The sequence below is a fragment of the Saccopteryx bilineata genome, chromosome 1 (genome assembly GCF_036850765.1).
Source record: "Saccopteryx bilineata isolate mSacBil1 chromosome 1, mSacBil1_pri_phased_curated, whole genome shotgun sequence".
Taxonomy (NCBI): domain Eukaryota; kingdom Metazoa; phylum Chordata; class Mammalia; order Chiroptera; family Emballonuridae; genus Saccopteryx; species Saccopteryx bilineata.
This window is the reverse complement of record NC_089490.1, coordinates 260,128,314-260,149,762: the sequence shown is the minus strand read 5'-3', so window position 1 is coordinate 260,149,762 and position 21,449 is coordinate 260,128,314. Positions and strand designations below refer to the sequence as shown.

At 42.3% G+C, this 21,449-nt stretch overlaps 1 protein-coding gene and 3 pseudogenes across 1 annotated transcript; all 4 read left to right on the top strand.

The window, feature by feature from the left end:
• Positions 1–3,219: 3,219 nt before the first annotated feature.
• On the top strand, positions 3,220–3,343 carry LOC136321510 (small nucleolar RNA U3; annotated as a pseudogene).
• An 81-nt stretch (positions 3,344–3,424) lies between these two features.
• KGD4 (alpha-ketoglutarate dehydrogenase subunit 4) lies at positions 3,425–19,578 on the top strand. The gene is made up of 4 exons (XM_066241978.1): positions 3,425–3,550; positions 15,392–15,455; positions 17,576–17,763; positions 18,271–19,578. The coding sequence occupies exons 1-4, from the start codon at positions 3,509–3,511 to the stop codon at positions 18,286–18,288; spliced, it is 312 nt and encodes a 103-aa protein (XP_066098075.1). The 5' UTR covers positions 3,425–3,508; the 3' UTR covers positions 18,289–19,578.
• LOC136320385 (zinc transporter 6 pseudogene) lies at positions 6,924–7,849 on the top strand (annotated as a pseudogene).
• LOC136321052 (protein Red-like) lies at positions 10,081–12,452 on the top strand (annotated as a pseudogene).
• Positions 19,579–21,449: the final 1,871 nt, after the last annotated feature.

Genomic DNA, 21,449 nt, shown 5'->3' with positions numbered 1-21,449 from the left:
GCTCATCTGGTTTGAGCAACACTCACCAGCTTGAGCACAAGGTTGCTGGCTCGAGTAAGGGATCATTTGGTTGGCTGTAGCCCCTGGGTCAAGGCACATATGAGAAAGCAATCAATGAACAACTAAGGAGCTGCAAAAAAGAATTAATGTTTCTCATCTCTCTCCCTTCCTGTCTGTCTGTACCTATCTGTCCCTCTCTCTGAGTCTCTCTGTCTCTGTCACAAAAAAAAAAAAAAAAAAAATCACAGGAGCTGAGCTGGGTGAGTAATCAAATCTGATGTCAGTCAGGAGGAAAATTGAAACTGAGTAATAGGGGCCCTGCCAGCTAGCTCAGCAGTAGAATATCTGCAGGGCATACGGAAGTCCCAGGTTTGATTCCCAGTCAGGGCACACAAGAGAAGTGCCCATCTGCTTCTCCACCCTTCCCCCTCTCCTTCCTCTCTGTCTCTCTCTTCACCTCCCACACCCAAGGCTCCTTGGAGCAAAGTTGGCTTGGGCACTGAGGATGGCTCCCGGCCTCCACCTCAGGCACTAGAATGGCTCTGGTTACAACAGATCAAAACCCTGGAAGCCCTGGCCGGTTGGCTCAGCGGTAAAGCGTCGGCCTAGCGTGCGGAGGACTCGGGTTCGATTCCCGGCCAGGGCACACAGGAGAAGCACCCATTTGCTTCTCCACCCCTTTGCCGCACTTTCCTCTCTGTCTCTCTCTTCCCCTCCCGCAGCCGAGGCTCCATTGGAGCAAAAATGGCCCGGGCGCTGGGGATGGCTCTGTGGCCTCTGCCTCAGGCGCTAGAGTGGCTCTGGTCGCAACATGGCGACGCCCAGGATGGGCAGAGCATCGCACCCTGGTGGGCAGAGCGTCGCCCCATGGTGGGCGTGCCGGGTGGATCCCGGTCGGGCGCATGCGGGAGTCTGTCTGACTGTCTCTCCCTGTTTCCAGCTTCAGAAAAATGAAAAGAAAGAAAAAAAAAAAAAAAAAAAAAACCCTGGATAAGCAGAGCATCGCCCCCTAGTGGGCATGCTGGTGGATCCCGGTCTGGCAATAAATAAATAAATAAATGAATGAATACATGAAAAAGAAACTTAGCAACAAGAAGAGAAGATAGGATTTAGAAATTGTGGCAGCTTGCCTGACCTGTGGTGGTGCAGTGGATAAAGCGTCGACCTGGAAATGCTGAGGTCGCCGGTTTGAAACCCTAGGCTTGCCTGGTCAAGGCACGTATGGGAGTTGATGCTTCCAGCTCCTCCCCCCTTCTCTCTCTCTCTGTCTCTCCTCTCTCTCTTTCTGTCTCTCCCTCTCCTCTTTAAAAAAATGAATAAATAAATAAAAAAATTTAAAAATTTAAAAAAAGAAATTGTGGCAGCTTGCTGCCTCAACTTCAGCTACTTTTATCATCTTCAACCTAGAGAAAACTAATCCAAAAGGGGCCTGGATAAGAATTCTGTGGAGTATGAATGCCAACACTTAGAAAGAAGCCCATAGTTAGAGAAAAGTCAGAGCATTTTCCTGGAAGACTCCCCAAAACAAAAACCCTTACCAATATGACCAGAAATTTGCACTGCAGTTGGCATTTTCTGAATTTATCATCAGGTAATACCAGGAGATTTCTTGTTATTAGAGAACTTGGAAAGTTTATCTTTTAATAAAAGCTCTAAATTATGGGCCTTCTTTGCCTGTTTTCTTCACCTTCTTAGATATAGTCATAGAGAAGAATGAAATATATACTGTATTTTTTAAATAGCCAAAAAAGTCTGTTGTTTAAATGATTTTACAATAAGAATCTAACATTTTAGATTTTTGCACAGAAACTTGCTGTCTTTCTGTATGTAAATGAAAAGTCTGTGTACTAGGAATCCAAGCTGCTATTGCTTTTGAGCTTCCCGCAGCCCACCCCACCCCAGCATTAGTGAGGTGATTGAGAAAATTATAAGATATTTAAAGTATACAAAGTGGGCCATGGCCGGTTGGCTCAGCGGTAGAGCGTCGGCCTGGCGTGTGGGGGACCCGGGTTCGATTCCCGGCCAGGGCACATAGGAGACGCGCCCATTTGCTTCTCCACCCCCCCTCCTTCCTCTCTGTCCCTCTCTTCCCCTCCCGCAGCCAAGGCTCCATTGGAGCAAAGATGGCCCAGGCGCTGGGGATGGCTCCTTGGCCTCTGCCCCAGGCGCTAGAGTGGCTCTGGTCGCGGCAGAGCGACGCCCCGGAGGGGCAGAGCATCGCCCCCTGGTGGGCGTGCTGGGTGGATCCTGGTCAGGCGCATGCGGGAGTCTGTCTGACTGTCTCTCCCCGTTTCCAGCTTCAGAAAAATACAAAAAAAAAAAAAAAAGTATACAAAGTGATGACTATATCCTTATGATGTATATACTTATACATTGTGAAAGGATTCCCCTTTTAAAATGTACTTTGCCCATCTAATCAATTTATCAGTCTGATTTTAGAATATGAGCCTCTAAAACAAGTTTTGAAAGCTTTAAAAAAATAAATTTCTGGGCTCTGGCTGGTTTGCTCAGTGGTAGAACATCAGCCAGGTGTGTAGATGTCCCGGGTTCAATTCCCTGTCAGGGCATACAAGAGGAGCGCCCATCTGCTTCTCCACCCTTCCCCCTCTCCTTTCTATCTCTCTCTTCCCCTCCTGCAGCCAAGGCTCCATTGGAGCAAAGTTGGCCCGGGCACTGAGGCTTCATGGCCTCTGCCTCAAGTGTTAGAATGGCTCCAGCTGCAACAGAGCAAATCCCCAGATGGGCAGAGCATCGCCTCGTGGTGGACATGCCAGGTGGATCTTGGTCGCATACGGGAGTCTATCTCTGCCTCCCTGCTTCTCACTTCAGAAAAATACAAAAAAAAAAAAATTGTAACACTAATATTTACCATAGAATTTAATATCACTTTGGGGGATAATATAGATGGCTTATGTTTCTAAAAGAAAAATGTGAACTGAGTTCTATCAAATTTGAAGCAGTCATCATTTTAACAAGACAAATAGTAGAAAAAACAAGAACAAAGCAAGCAACGGCATTTATATGGCTTTGTGTAGACCCAGAATTGACCACTCTTCCTATTTTAACAAAATTGTTCATTTTAGGAAACCACAAGAGATTGCATTATTTATTTGTTTTCAGATGAAGTTTGGACTGTACTGAAATTAGGAACTGGCTTCCTGGAGAGGAAATGGTCCTGGCTAACGAGCAAAAGAAACTCAATTATTTGAAACCTCCCAAGACTATATACTTTCAGGGATCATTTCTATAGTTTGTTACTCGAGAAGTTTCTCTGATCGTGTAAGCACCTGAAACCTTCCTTTTGCAAAACGGAACAATGAGAAACGTGGGACATAGCAGAGGGAATGGGGCCAGACAAAGAGGGTGGAGCTAGCGCTACAGTGGAGGAGGACCCAGCCCCCTAGCCCCTCCTCGTGACGTCACAGACAGGCCCCGCCCCCAGGCGACCACGATTGCTGTTATCGCTACGGCTAGTGAGCGCCCCGGAAGCTGCCCCTTCTCGGGGGTCATGATGGGCAGCAAAATGGCGTCTGCTAGCAGGGTCGTTCAGGTAAAGGGATTCGGTCGCCTTTCCGATTCGGTCGTCTTTCCGCACCGAGAAGGGTAGGGATGGTGCTGACTATAGGTACAGCGCTGGGGAGGAAAGGCGGTGGCGGACGCCGCACGGTGAGGCCAGCGGCGCCACCCGTGGTTTGTGTGTGTGAGAGAATTGGACCTTGAACCCGTTTGTCGGGTAGTAAGCTGGTGACCGGAGCTGAGGGTTCGAACCAGGCCGCGGGAGTGTTGCACTTCAGCAGGTAGGCACAGAGATGCTTTCAGGTCCCTGAACTGTCCTTCGCGGAGACCTCGTTAGCCTTCCTAGCAGTCTGTGAGCTAGGCTGCGCTGGCTGTGACCCGGCCAATCGGCGTCTGGTACAATCTATGATGTCCTGCATCAGCCAATCAGAAGGGAGACGGTAGCGGTGACTGAAAGGAAGCAAACCCTGCACTGACCCTGTGTGTCTCTTCAAGGTCTTGGGAATGGCCTGAGAATTGGCTGAGCCCTCGTTATTTACAGGCCAGACGGGACGGAATTAAAAAGGGTGGAAAAAGATTAAGTTTAACGGCAACATATGTTTTAGCGTTGGTTTCCCAAGCTTATTTTTTTGATTGGCAACTAGAGGAACTTTGTTAATCCACACATTAGTTACTAACTCCTGATAGACTTTTGTATTTGCTTCTCCAGATGTAGTCTCAAGATTAAATAGGAGGGGTAAAATTGGATATAAAGTCTGGGTCAAAGGGTAGGTATGAACTCCACTTTAGTGGTTGGTTTATACGACCCTTTTTTTTATTATTATTAAAAAAATATTTATTAGGTCCTGGCTGGGTTGACTCAGTGGTAGAGTGTTGGCCTGGCATGTGGATTCCTGGTCAGGGCACACTGAAGAAGCAACTATCTGCTTCTCCATCCCTCCACTTCTCACTTCTTTTTCTCTCTCTCTTCCCCTCCTTCAACCATGGCTCCATTGGAGCAAGTTAGGCCAGATTCTGAGGATCGCTCCGTGGCCTCTGCCTCAGGAGCTAAGAAGAGCTCAGTTGCTGAGCAATGGAGCAATGCCCCAGATGGACAGAGCATGCCCCCTAGTGGGCGTTCCCAGTGGATCTCAGTGGGCTGCATGCGGAAGTCTGTCTCTGCCTCCCCTCCTCTCACTGAATAAAAAAAAGTAAAAGGAAAGAAAAAAAATTTATTGATTGATTTTAGAGACAGGAACATCAGTTTGTTGTTCCACTTATTTATGCATTCATTGATTGACTTTTTTTTTTTAATACTTTATTGATTTTACAGAGACAGGAGAGAAAGGGGAGCATGGAATGGGAAGTAACAACTCATAGTTGTTTCAGGCTAGTTGTTCATTGCTTGCTTGCGGTATGTGCCTTGACCAGGGAAGCCCGGGGTTTCGAACCGGCAACCTTGGCATTCCAGGCTGAAGGTTTATCCACTGCGCCACCACAGGCCAGGCCATTGATTGACTCTTATATGTTCCCTGTCTGTGGAGGGGCCTCCCCCATCCCCAACCTTGGCATATGGGGTCAACACTCTAACCAACTGAGCCATCTAACAAAGGCTACATGATCTTTTTCAACTTTGAAAGTGTATTATTAGCTTTGAAATGAGAGGTGCATTTTCCTTTGCACAAGTTTATCTCTTAGAAGGTCTTTTCTTAAAATTATGTCAGTCTGGCCTGACCTGTGGTGATGTAGTGGATAAAGCGTTAACCTGGAATACTAAGGTCGCCAGTTCAAAACCCTGGACTTGCTTGGTAAAGACCCATATGAGAGTTGATGCTTCCTGCTCCTCCCACCCTTCTCTCTCTCACTCTCTCTCTCCCCTCTCTAAAATGAATAAATAAAGAAATAAATCTTAAAAAAAGATTATGTCAATCTGAAAAATAATCCTAGATCCCAGTCTTTGGTCTCATAGCAACAAATGATCCTCAATTATTAATTCGATTAGTAGTTACTGACCATTAACTAAAGATTCTGTGGAGAAGGCAAACATCTGACAAAGAACTGGTATCCATAATATATAGCCCAAGTTAAAAATGGGTTTAAAAAAATGATACTGCACAGAAGAAGATATCCAAATGAGCAATAAGCTTGTGAAAAGATGCTTAATTATCATTACTTGCCAGAAAAATACAAATGAAAACAAGGAATTACTACTGTACCCTCCTAATGATTACAATTAAAAAGACTAACAATACCAAGTGATGATGAGTTTGTGCAGCACCTGAAACCCTCACAGTGCTGGTAGGGGTATAAAATGGTACAGCCACTTTGGCAGGCTGTTTTGTCAGTCTAATAAAAATACCTACCCTTTGACCCAGCAACTCTCCTCATAGTTTTCTCCCCAAGAGAAATGAGCACATATACCTATATATACATATTTTTTAAAAAGACTGTATAAAAATGTTCATTGCGGTCTGACCTATGGTAGTACAGGGCATAAAGCATTGACCAGGAACTCTGAGGTCACCAGTTCGAGGGCCCAAGCTTGTCTAGTCCCAGGCACATATAGGAGTTGATGTTTCCTGCTCCTCCCCCCCTCCTCTCTAAAATAAATTTTTAAAATCTTAAAATGGAACAGTACACAGTAATAATAAAGTACAAAAAAAGAAAGATACTGTCAAGTATATAATAAGGAATGCAGTTCCTAACAGAACTGCAAAGACTTGTACTCAGATATTCATAATACAAAACAGTATGTAGTTAGGTGTAATAATTACATATTAACAAAACATATTGAGTACCTCTGTTCCAAGCCTATACTCAGTACTAGGGACTGCAGTCCCAGCAAGACAGACACGGTGCCTTCACATAGCTTCAAATTTGGCTGTTGATCCATACCTCAAAGAAAGGGCAGTATTTCAATAGACTCACTGGCACAAATTTATGGGAATTCACAAAGCATGGTGACAACATTAAGTACAGAAATTTGGCTGGACTACAGTGTATTCAGAAGTAATTTTAGAAGATTAAGAGAGTAATTTACAGGTATTAATTAAATGCCTACTGAATGCCAAGCAGTAATATATTTGATATATTCAGGTTGATATAAGAGCAGAAAGGTCAGTTTGTCATTTTTGGAAATCATTTGGCTTCATGAGACACAGGGGAAGAAGATGGGTCGTTGGATTAATTCAGGGATTGAGATTTACAGGTGAAAATAAAATAAGCCCCAGCAAGGAGGTTGAGAGAGCTAGGAACAGAAGGTTGAATGAACTATGAGTTCCAGGCTTATTTTCCTCTCATGGAGGTTAGTACTATTTTGTATTCTTTTAGCAACAAATGAGTGTCTGCTTTCCTACACAGCCTTCCCAACAGAGTTGTGTTATCCAGCTTGTATATTAAACTTTAAAAAAATCTAACTGATGAGAGTGTCTTCCGGCAGGCATTGTACCGCTCCTTATCATGGGGACAATTCATCTCTTTCGAAAACCACAAAGATCTTTTTTTGGCAAGTTATTACAGGAATTTAGACTTGTAGCAGCTGACCGAAGGTCCTGGAAGATACTGCTCTTTGGTGCAATAAACTTAACATGTACTGGCTTTCTGCTTATGTGGTGCAGTTCCACTAACAGTATAGCTTTAACTGCCTATACTTATCTGACCATTTTTGATCTATTTAGTTTAATGACGTGTTTAATAAGTTACTGGGTAATGATGAGGAAACCTAGTCCTGTCTATTCATTTGGATTTGAAAGGTTAGAAGTTCTGGCTGTATTTGCCTCCACGGTCTTGGCACAGTTGGGAGCTCTCTTTATATTAAAAGAAAGTGCAGAACGCTTTTTGGAGCAGCCGGAGATACACACGGGAAGATTATTAGTTGGTACTTTTGTGGCTCTTTCTTTCAACCTGTTCACGATGCTTTCTATTCGGAATAAACCTTTTGCTTATGTCTCTGAAGCTGCTAGTACGAGTTGGCTTCAAGAGCATGTTGCGGATCTTAGTCGAAGTATGTGTGGAATTATTCCAGGACTTAGCAGTATCTTTCTTCCCCGAATGAATCCATTTGTTTTGATTGATCTTGCTGGAGCATTTGCTCTTTGTATTACATATATGCTAATTGGAATTAATAATTATTTTGCTGTAGACACTGCCTCTGCCATAGCAATTGCTCTGATGACGTTTGGCACTATATATCCCATGAGCGTGTACAGTGGGAAAGTATTACTCCAGACAACACCACCCCATGTTATTGGTCAGTTGGACAAACTTATCAGAGAGGTATCTACCTTGGATGGAGTTTTAGAAGTCCGAAATGAGCATTTTTGGACCCTAGGTTTTGGCTCATTGTAACCTAGGCTAGAAACCTTGAGATCATCTTTGATGAGTCCATCTCCCTCATCCATTACATCCAGTTGGGTATCAAGTTCTTTCACTACTAACTATGGAATATCATGAATCTATATGACCCTCTCTGATCTTACTATGTTTGTCCTGTGTCAGACCTCTTCATTTTTACTCTAGACTGTTGCAATTATTTCCTACATAATTGGCAATCATCCATGCCTATAATTTTTCTGAACTCTTATTATTTTATTGCTCTTATTGCTGCTGTTAAAACTTATCGTGATATTTAGCTCCCTCTTCTAGCCTTTCTTTTTAACCTGATTACCTACCTTACTTCTTTCCATTCTTTCTTTCTTTTTTCTTCCTTTAGTCCTTTCTTTTCTTTTATTCTTTTTCTGCTTCCTGAAATATTTGTACTTCTTTACATATTAGTGATATTGCTTATTGTTGCTCACAGCATGCCATCTATTTTAATGGCTATTTTCTAAGACTGTCTCCACCTTTTGAAATTGCATTTAATCATCAACCCTAGATCAAATATAATTTTTTCTTGATGTCTTCCTCAATTTGAATTAATATCTCCCTTTTCTGACCTTCTATTACATTTTTTATTTATTTATATTCTGCCTTATGTTATAACATGCCTGTCTTCCTCCTACATGGATTTCCCTTCTTTTATATATATATTTAAAAGATCATGTTTTATTTAAAAAGTCAGGAATTACTTAACTCTTCACCTTGATAAACATTACTAAGTAGTTTTTAAGGAATGTCAAGACATTAAGCTTTCTCTTGTATTAAATACCTAGTACTATTTCAACAAACTCAAATAAAATATTCATTTCTAAAAAAAAAAAAAAAATCTAACTGATGAAAAATGTTACCTTCACATAGTTTTAACTTTCTTTTTAACCATATGTGAGGCTCATTATCCTTTCATATGGTTTAAGAGCTATTTTTCTTTCTTTCTTTTTTTTTTTTTTTTTTTACAGAGATAGGGAGAGAGTCAGAGAGAGGGATAGACAGGGACAGACAGACAGGAACGGAGAGAGATGAGAAGCATCAATCATCAGTTTTTCGTTGCGACACCTTAGTTGTTCACTGATTGCTTTCTCATATGTGCCTTGACTGTGGGCCTTCAGCAGACCGAGTAACCCCTTGCTCAAGCCAGCGACCTTGGATCCAAGCTGGTGAGCTTTGCTCAAACCAGATGAGCCCGCACTCAAGCTGGCAACCTCGGGGTCTCAAACCTGGGTCCTCCGCATCCCAATTCGACGCTCTTACTGTGCCACCACCTGGTCAAGCCTATTTTTCTTTATCTGTAAAGAATATCTTACCTAGTTTTCCTGTGCTTACAACTTCCATATATAGTATGGCTATTAACCTTTGGTCTGTTGCAAAATTTTTTTATCTAGTTGGTTATTTATTTATTTATTTTCCACCCTGAAGTGAGAAGCAGGGGGCAGCAGACAGACAGACTCCCACATGCACCCGACCGGGATCCACCTGGCATGCCCACCAGGGGGCGATGCTCTGCCCATCTGGGCCATTGCTCCGCTGCAACTGGAGCCATTCCAGCACCTGAAGCGGAGGCCATGGAGCCATCCTCCCCACCCCCTACCCCTCACACCCCGCCAACTTTGCTCCCATAGAGCCTTAGCTGTGGGAGGGGAAGAGAGAGATAGAGAGAAAGGGAAGGGGGAAGGGTGGAGAAGCAGATGGCTCTTCTGTGTGCCCTGGCTGGGAATCAAACCCGGGACTTTCACATACCGGGTCGATGCTCTAGCGCTGAACCAACCAGCCAGTGCCTAGTTGTTGTTTTTTTAATTTGGATATTATATATATATATATACATATATATATATATATACATATATATATATATGTATATATATATTTTTTTTTTTTTATGAGTAAAGGGTCTTTTTCTTCTTTTCAGTGAAGTCCATTTCCTTATTGGGAAAAGGGGATGAAATAAGATTGACTGTATTATTGTTGAAATTGTGTGATATGTTTATCAGGGCTTATTATTCTACTCTCTGCTTTTATGTCTTCTTAAATTTTTCTCTTATAAAAGGGAGAACCCCCTCTCCTGTTTCCTGGCGGGGTGGGTAGGTACAAAAGGATTGCCAAATGCAAGGCACTGTGGGTTGGTTCCAGAAGTGCATTGTGGGGAAAAGGCTGTGGCTGCTTTGTTTTTGTTTGAGTCTCAGTTCTTGCTGGTGTTGAAACACCATGGACAAAATGCCAAAGCTAGATAGCGAGTGGCCCTCCAAACCTTTGGCCTCAGATGGCCATGATGTGGATGATCCTCACTCCTTCCACCAATCAGAACTCACCAATGAAGGCTTCAAGAAACTTCTCATGACCTCAATGGCTACACCGCCCTCCAAGTCACGTTACCATGAGATGCTGAGGGAGTACAATAAAGATGAAGACCCAATTGCATGAAGGAAGGGGGAAAAAAGAAAGTTATTATGCCAAGCTTCACCAACAAGAAATTGAGAGTGAGTGAGAACTAGCAGAGAAGTACCAAGCCAAGGAACGGTGAGATAGCATGAATAAACATTATGAGGAAATTGAGCTGATCAGCACCACAGGTAACTACAGGCCTGTGGGCCCCACTGCTGAGGACAACAGATCAGCTGCAGAGAGAAAACAGTTCATCCAAGAGTCCAGATTTTTAGGTGATGACATGAAACACCCATTTGGTGAAAGGCTTGGATTTTGCTCTGCTTCCTAAGGTAGGAGCCAGCAAAGAGAAAGAGGATGAAGAACCAGTGGAAAAGTCCCAATGGGAAACCAAGAAAGATGAAAATACTGAAAATTGAATTTAAGTTGTTTGGGTTGCAGTGTTTACTGTACGCTCTTCAAAAGCAATGCCTATAAGTGGAATGAGCTGTTCCTGCCAGCCACATGGCCTGTGCAGTAGACCTGCACGATGATTATGCTGACAGAGGACATCCCCACCCCTCTTACATGCAGCAAAGCTGATTACCCCACCACTGAGGCCCAGAGCACTCTGATGACAAATGACGTTGTCATCAGCAAGATCACCTAGATCCTTTCCTACCTGAGGCAGGGTACCCACAACAAGAAGTTCAAGAAGAAGGATAAAGGGAAGCCAGAAGAGAAGAAACACCATGAGAATGACATGAATATATTCAAAGACACAGGGACCATGTGCCCTTCACAACCAAGATACCTCAAGACAAGGAGTGGGAGAGTGACTGCCAGAGAGACAGACTGTGACAGAGAGTGGGAGCGAGAAAGGTATCTGGAGCCAGAGTGGAAGCAGGACCAAGAGAGAGGAAGAAAAGAGGCAGCTATTTTGAGAAGTCAAAAGTGGATGATGAGCCCATGGACTTTTTTTTTTTTTTTTTTTTTTGACAAGAGATAGAAAATCAGAGAGAGGGACAGATAGGGACAGACAGGAAGGAGGAGAGATGAGAAGCATCAGTTCTTCATTGTGGGCCTGACCTGTGGTGGCGCAGTAGATAAAGCATTGACCTGGAAATGCTGAGGTCGCCAGTTCGAAACCCTGGGCTTGCCTGGTCAAGGCACATATGGGAGTTGATGCTTCCAGCTCCTCCCCCCTGTCTCTCCTCTTTCTTTCTTTCTTTCTTTCTTTCTTTCTTTCTTTCTTTCTTTCTTTCTTTCTCTCTCTCTCTCTCTCTCTCTCTCTCTCTCTTTCTCCTCTCTAAAATGAATAAATAAAATTAAAAATTAAAAAAAAAATCTTCATTGTGGCATCTTAGTTGTCCATTGATTGCTTTCTCACATGTGCCTTGACTGGGGGACTACAGCAGAGCGATTGACCCCTTGCTCAAGCCAGCGACTTTGGGCTTCAAGCCAGTGACCTTTGGGCTCAAGCCAAAAACCATAGGGTCATGTCTATGATCCCCTGCTAAAGCTGGATGAGCCTATACTCAAGCTGACAACCTCGGCGTTTAAAACCTGGGTCCTCCGCGTCCCAGTCCGACACTCTATCCACTGCCCCACCGCCTGGTCAGGTGAGCTCATGGACATTGACAAAAGGAGCTGGATTTGCCAAGGAGTTGGTCAAATCAATCAATGAAAAGTTTGCTGGTTCTGCTGGCTGGGAAGGCACTGAATTGCTGAAGAAGCCAGAGGACAAGCAGCAGCTAGGAGATTTCTTTGGCATATCGAAAAGTTATGCTGTGTGCTACCCATGATGGATGATAGGGCTATAGACAGTCATGAGGAGTTTGATTATAGCAGAAGAATGGACCAGCGTAACAAGATGGGCCCCTTAGGCCACTGGGACTTTGATACCCAGGATGAATACAGTGAGTGTATGAACAAGGTTGCTTTGCCCAAGGCTGCATTCCAGAATGGCATCAAAATGTCTGAAGGGCAGCAAACCAAGCACTTCAAGGAAACCAGTGACAAGGCAGAGCTTAATCACCAGTGGAAAAAAGATTAGTTCAATCATTGGGAAGAAGAAGAAGATGATGGAAGCTGATGGGGTTGGAGTGAAAGACCAAAATACTAATCTCCAGTTCCAACTCCAAGAAGTCTTTACAAGGATATGCTCCTCACTGCTTGCATTCAACGGTTCCCACAAAAGTTGCAGGGTTGTTTTTTTTTCATGAACATATATAAAATATTGTGTAATCATTTGGTTCCATTAAAATTGGTTAACCTACAAAAAGGGGGGGTTACCCCAAATAGTGAGAATTTATAAGGGCATATTACTTCCTAGTTTTAAGTGTTCATAAGCAATGCTGGAATGGATTCTTTCTCTCTGGTGTACGTGCATAGGTATTAAGTGTTGTGTATTACACAGACTCACATGCCTATATATATACTTAGTCCCACTGTACAGAGTCTGTTCACTTAGTTGACAGGTATTTCCTGAGCATTTACTATATTCCAGACACTGCTGCGGAAGTGCTTAATTCTCTGATTGTGCCTTTCCAGGAGCTTAGCTCTCCTGTAAATCACTGGCTCATTTATCTGTCTGCTGCAAAATGTTAAGATGTTGAGGATACTGTGAAAATGCAAAGGAGAAGTATCACATTTTGTAATCAGAGGAAGTTTCTTAGGAGTGGTATTTGAGTTTTTGAAAAAGATAAGCAGTCGGGTAAAAGCTGAGGCATGGAAATGTATGGGATTGTGGAGAGATTTCCTGGCAGAGAACATAAACTCTAGACTGAATGGGGATGGAAATGGCATGATAACTAGGGCAGTGAAAAGTTTATATTTCTGGCCTGACCTGTGGTGGCGCAGTGGGATAAAGCGTCAACCTGGAACGCTGAGGTCGCCTGTTCGATACCCTGGGCTTGCCTGGTCAAGGCACGTATGGGAGTTGATGCCTCCTGCTCTTCCCCTTTCTCTCTCTCTCCTCTCTGAAAATTGAATAAATAAAGTCTTTTAAAAAATTTTATATTTCTATGGGCATAGGAAAAAGACTAAAAGGGCTATCAAATGTTTACACCTTTGGGGTTATATAATTTTCCTTTTTGTGTTTTTCTGAATTTTTACCAAATTTTTTACACAGAACGTGTTACCTTTTTTTTTTTTTTTTTTTTTTTTTAGTGAGAGAAACAGATGGACAGACAGGAAAGGAGAGAGATGAGAAGCATCAACTCATAGTTACAGCACTTTAGTTGTTCATTGATTGCTTCTATTTGTGCCTTGACTAGGGCGCTCCAGCTGAGCCAGTGACCCCTTTCTCAAGCCAGAGACATTGGGATCAAGCCAGAGACCTTGGGCTTCAAGCCAGCAACCATGGGGTCATGTCTGTGGTCCCACACTCAAGCAGGTGACCCCATGCTCAAGCTGGAGGAGCCTGCACTCAAGCCAGCGACCTTGGGGTTTTGAACCTGGGTCCTCAGTGTCCCAGGTCAAAGTTCTGTCCACTCTGCCACCTCATAAAGCAACGTGTTACTTTTGTAGCCAGAAAAAGTTGTGTTTGTTTTTTTTTAAGTGAGAGTAAGGTAGATAGTGAGACAGACTCCCACATGCGCCCAGAGCAGGATCCATCTAGCAGCCCTCATCTGGGGCAGATGCTCCAATCAACCAAGCTGTCCTCAGCACCAGGCTGACACTTGAACCAATCAAGCCACTAGCTGCAAGGAGGGAAGAGAGAGAAAGGGGGAGGGGAGGGGAAGAGATGCAGATGGTCGCTTCCTCATTTGTGCCCTGACCAGGGATCGAACCTGGGATGTTAGTACACCAGGCCAATACTCTCTCCACTGAGCCAACCATTCAGAGCCGAAAGTATTTTTTTAATTATCTAGTTTTAAATATGCTTTATATCCTATTGTAAACTGCTAAATATTCACAGCCTAGGCAGTGGTCGGCAAACTCATTAGTCAGCAGAGCCAAATATCAACAATACAACAATTGAAATTTCTTTCTTTTTTTTTTTTAAGTTTTTGTTTGTTTGTTTTTACAGGGACAGAGAGAGAGAGTGATAGACAGGATTAGACAGACAGGAACAGAGAGAGATGAGAAGCATCAATCATCGGTTTTTCCTTGCGATACTCTAGTTCAGTGGTTCTCAACCTGTGGGTCGCGACCCCGGCAGGGATCGAACGACCAAAACAGAGGGGTCGCCTAAAGCCATCGGAAAATACATATTTATTATACAATACATTTTTAAATAAAATATGTATTTCCGATGGCTTTAGGCGACAAAATATGTATTTCCGATGGCTTTAGGCAACAAAATATGTATTTCCGATGGCTTTAGGCGACCCCTGTGTTTTGGTCGTTCGACCCCCACCGGGGTCGCAACCCACAGGTTGAGAACCACTGCTCTAGTTCCTTGATTGCTTTCTCATATGTGCCTTGACCGCGGGCCTTCAGCAGACCGAGTAACCTCTTGCTCGAGCCAGCGACCTTGGGTCCAAGCTGGTGAGCTTTTTGCTCAAGCCAGATGAGCCCACGCTCAAGTTGGCGACCTTGGGGTCTCGAACCTGGGTCCTCCGCATCCCAGTCTGATGCCCTATCCACTGCGCCACCGCCTGGTCAGGCCTGAAATTTCTTTTGAGAACCAAATTTTTTCAACTTAAACTGTATAGATAAGTACATTCCTTATCGAGGTAGCGCTCGCATGTGGTATTTTGTGGAAGAGCCACACTCAAGGGGCCAAAGAGCTGCATGTGGCTCGTGAGCTGCGGTTTGCCGCCGACAAGGGGCCTAGGGAAACAACACTCAGTACAGTTCAGGAAACTTCCAATACTTAACCAGTTGTGGGGGAATATATAAATCACACATCATAAAATCAATAATCTTTGTCATAGAGTTGTCTTAGAAGTCAGTTGACCGTAGAGTAAAATGTCTGTGATGTATAAAGCACAAAGTTATTGTGAGTGGCAGATAAGATAAGCAAGTTAATAATTCATAGACCAGCTTTCCTGGTTGGGGAAAAGTAAAATAGTAAAATTTTAAATTACTTTCAAATAAATATTAAGTTATTTTATTTTAATGAAGGTATCTATGTGGTTCAGTAGATTTTCTTGTAAATATAGTTAATGAGTTTTAGTATTTCATCTTTTTTTTATGCATTTTATTTTTCCTTTAGGTAGTCAAGCCACATACTCCATTAATAAGGTTCCCTGACAGAAGAGACCATCCTAAACCAAATGGTAAGTTGTATTTTAGATTGTTTTAAAGGTATATATGTATTGGCTCAGCAGTAGAGCGTCAGGCCGGCATGTGGAAATGCTGGGTTTGATTCCCTGCCAGGGCACACAGGAGAGGCGCCCATCTGCTTCTCCACCCCTCCCCCTCTCCTTCCTCTCTGTCTCTCTCTTCCCCTCCCGCAGCCAAGGCTCCAGTAGAGCAAAGTTGGCCTGGGTACTGAGGATGGCTCCATGGCCTCTGCCTCAGGCACTAGAATGGTTGTGGTCTCAACGGAGCAGCTGCCCAGATGGGCAAAGCATCGCTCCCTAGTGGACTTGCTAGGTGGATCCCAGTTGGGCGCATGTGGGAGTCTGTCTGTCTGCCTCCCCACTTCTCACTTCGGAAAAATACCAAAAAAAAAAAAAAAAGTTGTACATGTATATATTTATACATGAATGTCCTATTATAGGCAATATTTTTTATTTTAAAATCAGGTAGACCCTACCTTAGTTTACATGTAAGTAGAAATGAACTTACTACCTCCATTCAAAAACATAATGACTCGACAGTAGAGGTTTCTGATTTTTTTTTTTTTTTTGAGAGAGAGTGAGAGACAGGAAAGTAGAGAGAGGGTGAGAAGCAGCAGCTCATAGTTGCTTTCACTTTAGCTATGCATTGATTACTTCATGTACATGCCTTGACCAGGGCAAGCCAGTGTCCCCTTGTTCCAGCCAGAGCCCTTGGAATTTTTTGCCAGCAACCTTTTAGGCTTGAGTTGTTGAGCTTTGAGATCGTGTGGACAATTCCCTCTTCAAGCCTGAGACCCTGCGCGACAAGTCTGCTCTCAGAGCCAGCAACCTCGGGGTTTTAAACTGGCAACCTCAGCGTTCCAGGTCAAGGTTTTATCCACTACACCACCACCAGTCAGGCAGCATCTGAATTTTTAATGATACTGAGTTTATATAGGGGAATTTTTTTCTACCGTTTTTTCCTTTTATCCTTTAGAATAATCTCCCATGTTTACATCTGCAGATATTGTGAGGAATAATAACTATTTCTATATTGCTCTCCCAGCTAACCTTTTCTTTCATTCACTGATTTATCTATCCATTCAGACAGTACATATTTCTATTTCTTTTTATGATTTTTTTTAACATTTTATTTATTTATTTATTTATTTTTAATTTATTCATTTTAGAGAGGAGAGAGAGAAAGAGAGAGAGAGAGAGAGAGAGGAGAGAGGAGAGACAGGGGGGAGGAGCTGGAAGCATCAATTCCCATATGTGCCTTGACCAGGCAAGCTCAGGGTTTCGAACCAGCGAGCTCAGCATTTCCAGGTCGACGCTTTATCCACTGCGCCACCACAGGTCAGGCTCTTTTTATTGATTTTAATGTGAGAGGAATTGAGGGAAGGAGGGAGAGAGAGATGGGAAGATCAATCTGTTCCTGTATGTACCCTGACCGGGGATTGAACTGGCAATCTCTGCCCTTTCGAAGAATGCTCTAACCAGCCAAACTATCCCAGCAGGGCAGTACATATGTCTTAGATTGCTATAGACCTTAGCAATCACTCATAGCCCTAAAGTAACTAAAGATTCTGAACAAGTCCTGTTTTTCTTTGAAGTCTCCATTTTACCAGATCCTCTGTCCTCGTCTTTATTATAAGGTATTTAATCCTTAATTCAGAGAGAATTTTAACAAACTTTATACAGATATTTTTAATTTATTATAACTTTTGAAGAATTAAGATATAGGTGGTAAACAAGTATAAAGGTATTGAGAAAACTAATCTTAACCTATATTTACCAAAATTCTTAATCCCCATTGTAAGATATTAGCTATAAACTCCACCATATGACAAAATGTTAGTAACATAGGTTATGGGTTGAACTCCACTGTCTAGAAATTTCATTATTTTACAAACTTGTTCTAGTTAGTAATTCACTTACTTAACACCACCTCCTTATTTGTTTTAAGAAGTTTATGAAGTTATATATGGTTACCCAACTAAGTTACTTTCAGTACTTCTCTCAGGATTATAATACTTTTTTCAAGAATGACTGGATTATTCAATAATAGGTAATGCAAAATAGTATTTTAATACACCTGAACAATTCCTCTAATGACATTTTTTTAATTTCAGCTTCAGAAGTTCTGAGATCAGCAGGACTACCATCTCACGCTTCTTCAATTTCCCAGCATTCTAAGGGCAGTAAATCGCAAGACTGGCTGATGCATCAGGGCCCACCGGACACTGCAGAAATCATAAAAGCATTACCTCAGAAATACAGAAGGAAACTTGTGTCTCAAGAAGAAATGGAATTTATCCAGGTATGTTATTGGTCTTTATCACAATATTGTGCAAAACACCTTAACGTTTTTTGGCTTTTGCAGTTTCGTATACTCATTTACATGCCTTTCCCCTTGTCTTGTTGCATGTATCCATAACTAAGACAAAAATAGTTAGGTCAGGACTATGAGAGAAAAACCATGTTCAAGACCTCAGTTGTGTGCATTAAGAGATGCATGTGTAGAGGTCTGATATGTAGAAGCAATAGATATAACCACATGAAAAAAAGCTCTTGGGTTCTCAAAAATTTTTCAGAGTGTAAAGGGCTTCTGAGACCATGAAATTTAAGGACCACTGATCTAGGTCAACCTTCAGCCCCTTCCAAATCTGATATTATTTATAACATTTCTGTGAGTGCTCAAAAGCAATGGAAAAATCTGAAATTGTTTTTTAAAAATGAAAGATCATTTGCTTAAAGTAGTGTCTATTTGTTTAACGGCCATGAAAAGATTTCTCCTAATCTTACTGTTTTATTTTTGCCTTTTCAGCGTGGAGGTCCAGAATAATCACTGGCACTGCGGCTGCTGTTTGTTCTCAGACAAAAGAGTAGTCTTTACAGTAAAGGACTTCCAAATGACAACTGAGAAATTGTACATTAAACAACTTTAATAAATATTCTGTAAAAAAAGAAATATAGAAAATTTAGATGGACGCTTGTATCTCCTAATTTATGTATCTTGGTCAGCTTCTCCACAAGCTTACCTAATTGTTTATATACTTTATACTTATTAAAGTACACATTTTTAAATGTTAGCCTATTAATTTACTCTTGATTATCAAGTATTAACAGTGTTGAATTATTAAAAGCACACAATGGCTAGTAAACCACTATAGGTTTCCCATAATTTCACTTTTCTTTCAGTTTCTTTTTAGACATGAATTTATAATGCAGAATTGCTGCTTTTTGGAAGTGATTTTCCTGAAATTTGGAGGAGGATCAGTGAAATAATGACTCCATTACTTGTTCTTAATTCTCTCTAAAATTTTTTATTCATAAAGTTACTGGCCTATACCTGGCTTAATAAGCACATCCTACTCTAAAAGGTAAAAATATACAAAGGTGAAACCAGTAACTGTGGTATTAAGACTGGAGAGTTAACACAAAAGATTATTTGTAACCTATTTTCAGAAAAAAAATGTCAATAAAAAATCAGATCAGCCTGACCAGGCAGTGGCGTAGTGGATAGAGCATTGGACTGGGATGCGGAGGACCCAGGTTCGAGACCCCGAGGTCACCAGCTTGAGTGTGGGCTTATTGGGTTTGAGCAAGGCTCACCAGCTTGAGCCCAAGGTCGCTGGCTTGAGCAAGGTGTCTCTTGGTCTGCTGTAGCCCCCCATCAAGGCACATAGGAGAAATCAATGAACAACTAAGGAACTGCAACAAAGAATTGATGCTTCTCATCTCTCTCCCTTCCTGTCTATTCCTATCTGTCCCTCTCTCTGACTCTCTGTCTCTGCCACACACACACACGAAATAAATAAAATCAGATCAAAATTAATATAGCACAGGTATAAATGTTGGACTAGAAATCGCAATTTCTTATGTCTTTACGGGTGTCGAGAAAGTCGTGTTCCTTGGTTTATTTTTATTGTTTTGATTTTGATAATGTATGCAAATCCTGGTAACCATTAGCTTTCTCAAACTTTATATCTGAAAGCTTCATAAAATCAACCTAAATATTTACCTTGTTAAGGCAACTTATGAAACTTTAAAAGGGTCTTCCTGTGTGAAGGATATATATCATTGTGAAAGTAAAACCTCACAAAGTTAAATAAATTCTCTTACATACCTTTAATGATTTCTAGAATATGCTTTAAAGAGGTCATCCCGAATAGTAATGATAGCTTTGAGTATTGTCCAGTTGCCTATGAGTTAATCTTTACTTTTTTTACTATTCCAGATATGATCTGATTCTCTTAAAAATTGTGTTGTGGCCTAGTATAAATATTGCCCAATTAGAATTTGAGGCAGGGGTTTGGTGTTAGCAATAAGCTGTCCTGGTGATGTATGAAGAATACATGATTCATGGGTTCTTTTATTATTTAAAAGTCTTTTTTTTTTTGGAAAATTTTCTTTAAAACTAGTGCTATTTTCGGCCCTGGCTGGTTGGCTCAGCGGTAGAGCGTCGGCCTGGCGTGCGGGGGACCCGGGTTCGATTCCCGGCCAGGGCACATAGGAGAGGCGCCCGTTTGCTTCTCCACGCCCCCCCCTCCTTCCTCTCTGTCTCTCTCTTCCCCTCCCGCAGCCGAGGCTCCATTGGAGCAAAGATGGCCCGGGCGCTGGGGATGGCTCCTTGGCCTCTGCCCCAGGCGCTGGAGTGGCTCTGGTCGTGGCAGAGCGACGCCCCCTGGTGGGCAGAGCGCCCCCACCTGGTGGGCGTGCCGGGTGGATCCCGGTCGGGTGCATGCAGGAGTCTGTCTGTCTCTCCCCGTTTCCAGCTTCAGAAAAATAGAAAGAAAAAAAAACTAGTGCTATTTTCTCCTTAGCTTTTGCATTTCAGTAAAGGGAAGCCTGGGACAATTTTCTTTTTTTTTTTTTACTTTCAGAAACAGTGGGTTCAGGTAATTAAGAGTGGTTTAAGTAATACCATGGGCCAGCAGTTAGAAATCCTAATATTGGAACTGAGGGCCACTTTACTTTAGCTACTACCATGAAAGTCAAAATGAAAAAATATATCACTATTACAAAATAACTCCCAAGGAGGACGGTGTCATAAAAAGAATTCTAGCCCTGGCCAGGTAGCTCAGTTGGTTAGTGTCGTCTCCATGCACCAAGGTTGCAAGTTTGATCCCAGGTCAGGGCACATATAAGAATCACCCAATGAATGCATAAATAAGTAGAACAACAGATTGAGGTTTCTTCCTCTCCCTAAAATGAAATTTAAAGAAAATGTTCTGGCTTGGCTTAAATAGCCTCTATTGTCATTTATAGGGTAAGCAATTAAATATATGTAAGCATCAGCAAATTGCTTAATATGTCCAATTTTAGGTTTTCCTTTCTGGTAATACACAGTATGATAGGATCAAATAATAGCTTATGTTCGCTCTGGGTCAGGAATTCCTGAGGAGGTTGGTTAGGTAGTTCTGCTCAGTATCTCATGAGGTTGCAATCAGATGCTACCTGGGAATGCACTTAGTCTGAAGGCTTGACTGGGGCTGGACAATTTTAATCTCCAAATGGCTCCCTAACATGGCTAGCAAGTTGATGCTAGCTGTTAGGAGACCTCAGTTCCTCTCCACAAGGCTGCCTAAGTGAATTCATGACGTGATGGCTGACTTCCCCCAGAGTAAGTCATCCAAGCCTATAAGTCAGATGCAGTTAATGCCTTTTATGATCTAGACTCAGAAGTTGTACACACTCACTTCTGCCATATTCTATTGGCCACACATAACAGCCTGTTTCATTGTGGGAGGGAACTACATAGTTCATTAATATCAGAAGGCAAGAATCAGTGGGGCTATCTCAGGAGCTGGCTACTACCAATGTGTAAAAGTGCTTTGTAAACTATAAAATGCTATACAGATGCTCAGTGGTATTATATATATATATACAATGACCCAATAAACCCAGAATATCACCTTAACACCTGTTACTCTATTTAAAATATTCCCATATAGGAATTCACTTCTCAGGAGCATGGCATAATGCAGTAATTATCAATTCATC

Coding starts and splice junctions, on each gene's coding strand:
- KGD4 (XM_066241978.1), top strand. CDS start 3,509: ATGATGGGCAGCAAAATGGCGTCTGCTAGCAGGGTCGTTCAG. Junction 3,551..15,391: donor CTGCTAGCAGGGTCGTTCAG/GTAAAGGGATTC, acceptor TTTTTCCTTTAG/GTAGTCAAGCCACATACTCC. Junction 15,456..17,575: donor AGACCATCCTAAACCAAATG/GTAAGTTGTATT, acceptor TTTTAATTTCAG/CTTCAGAAGTTCTGAGATCA.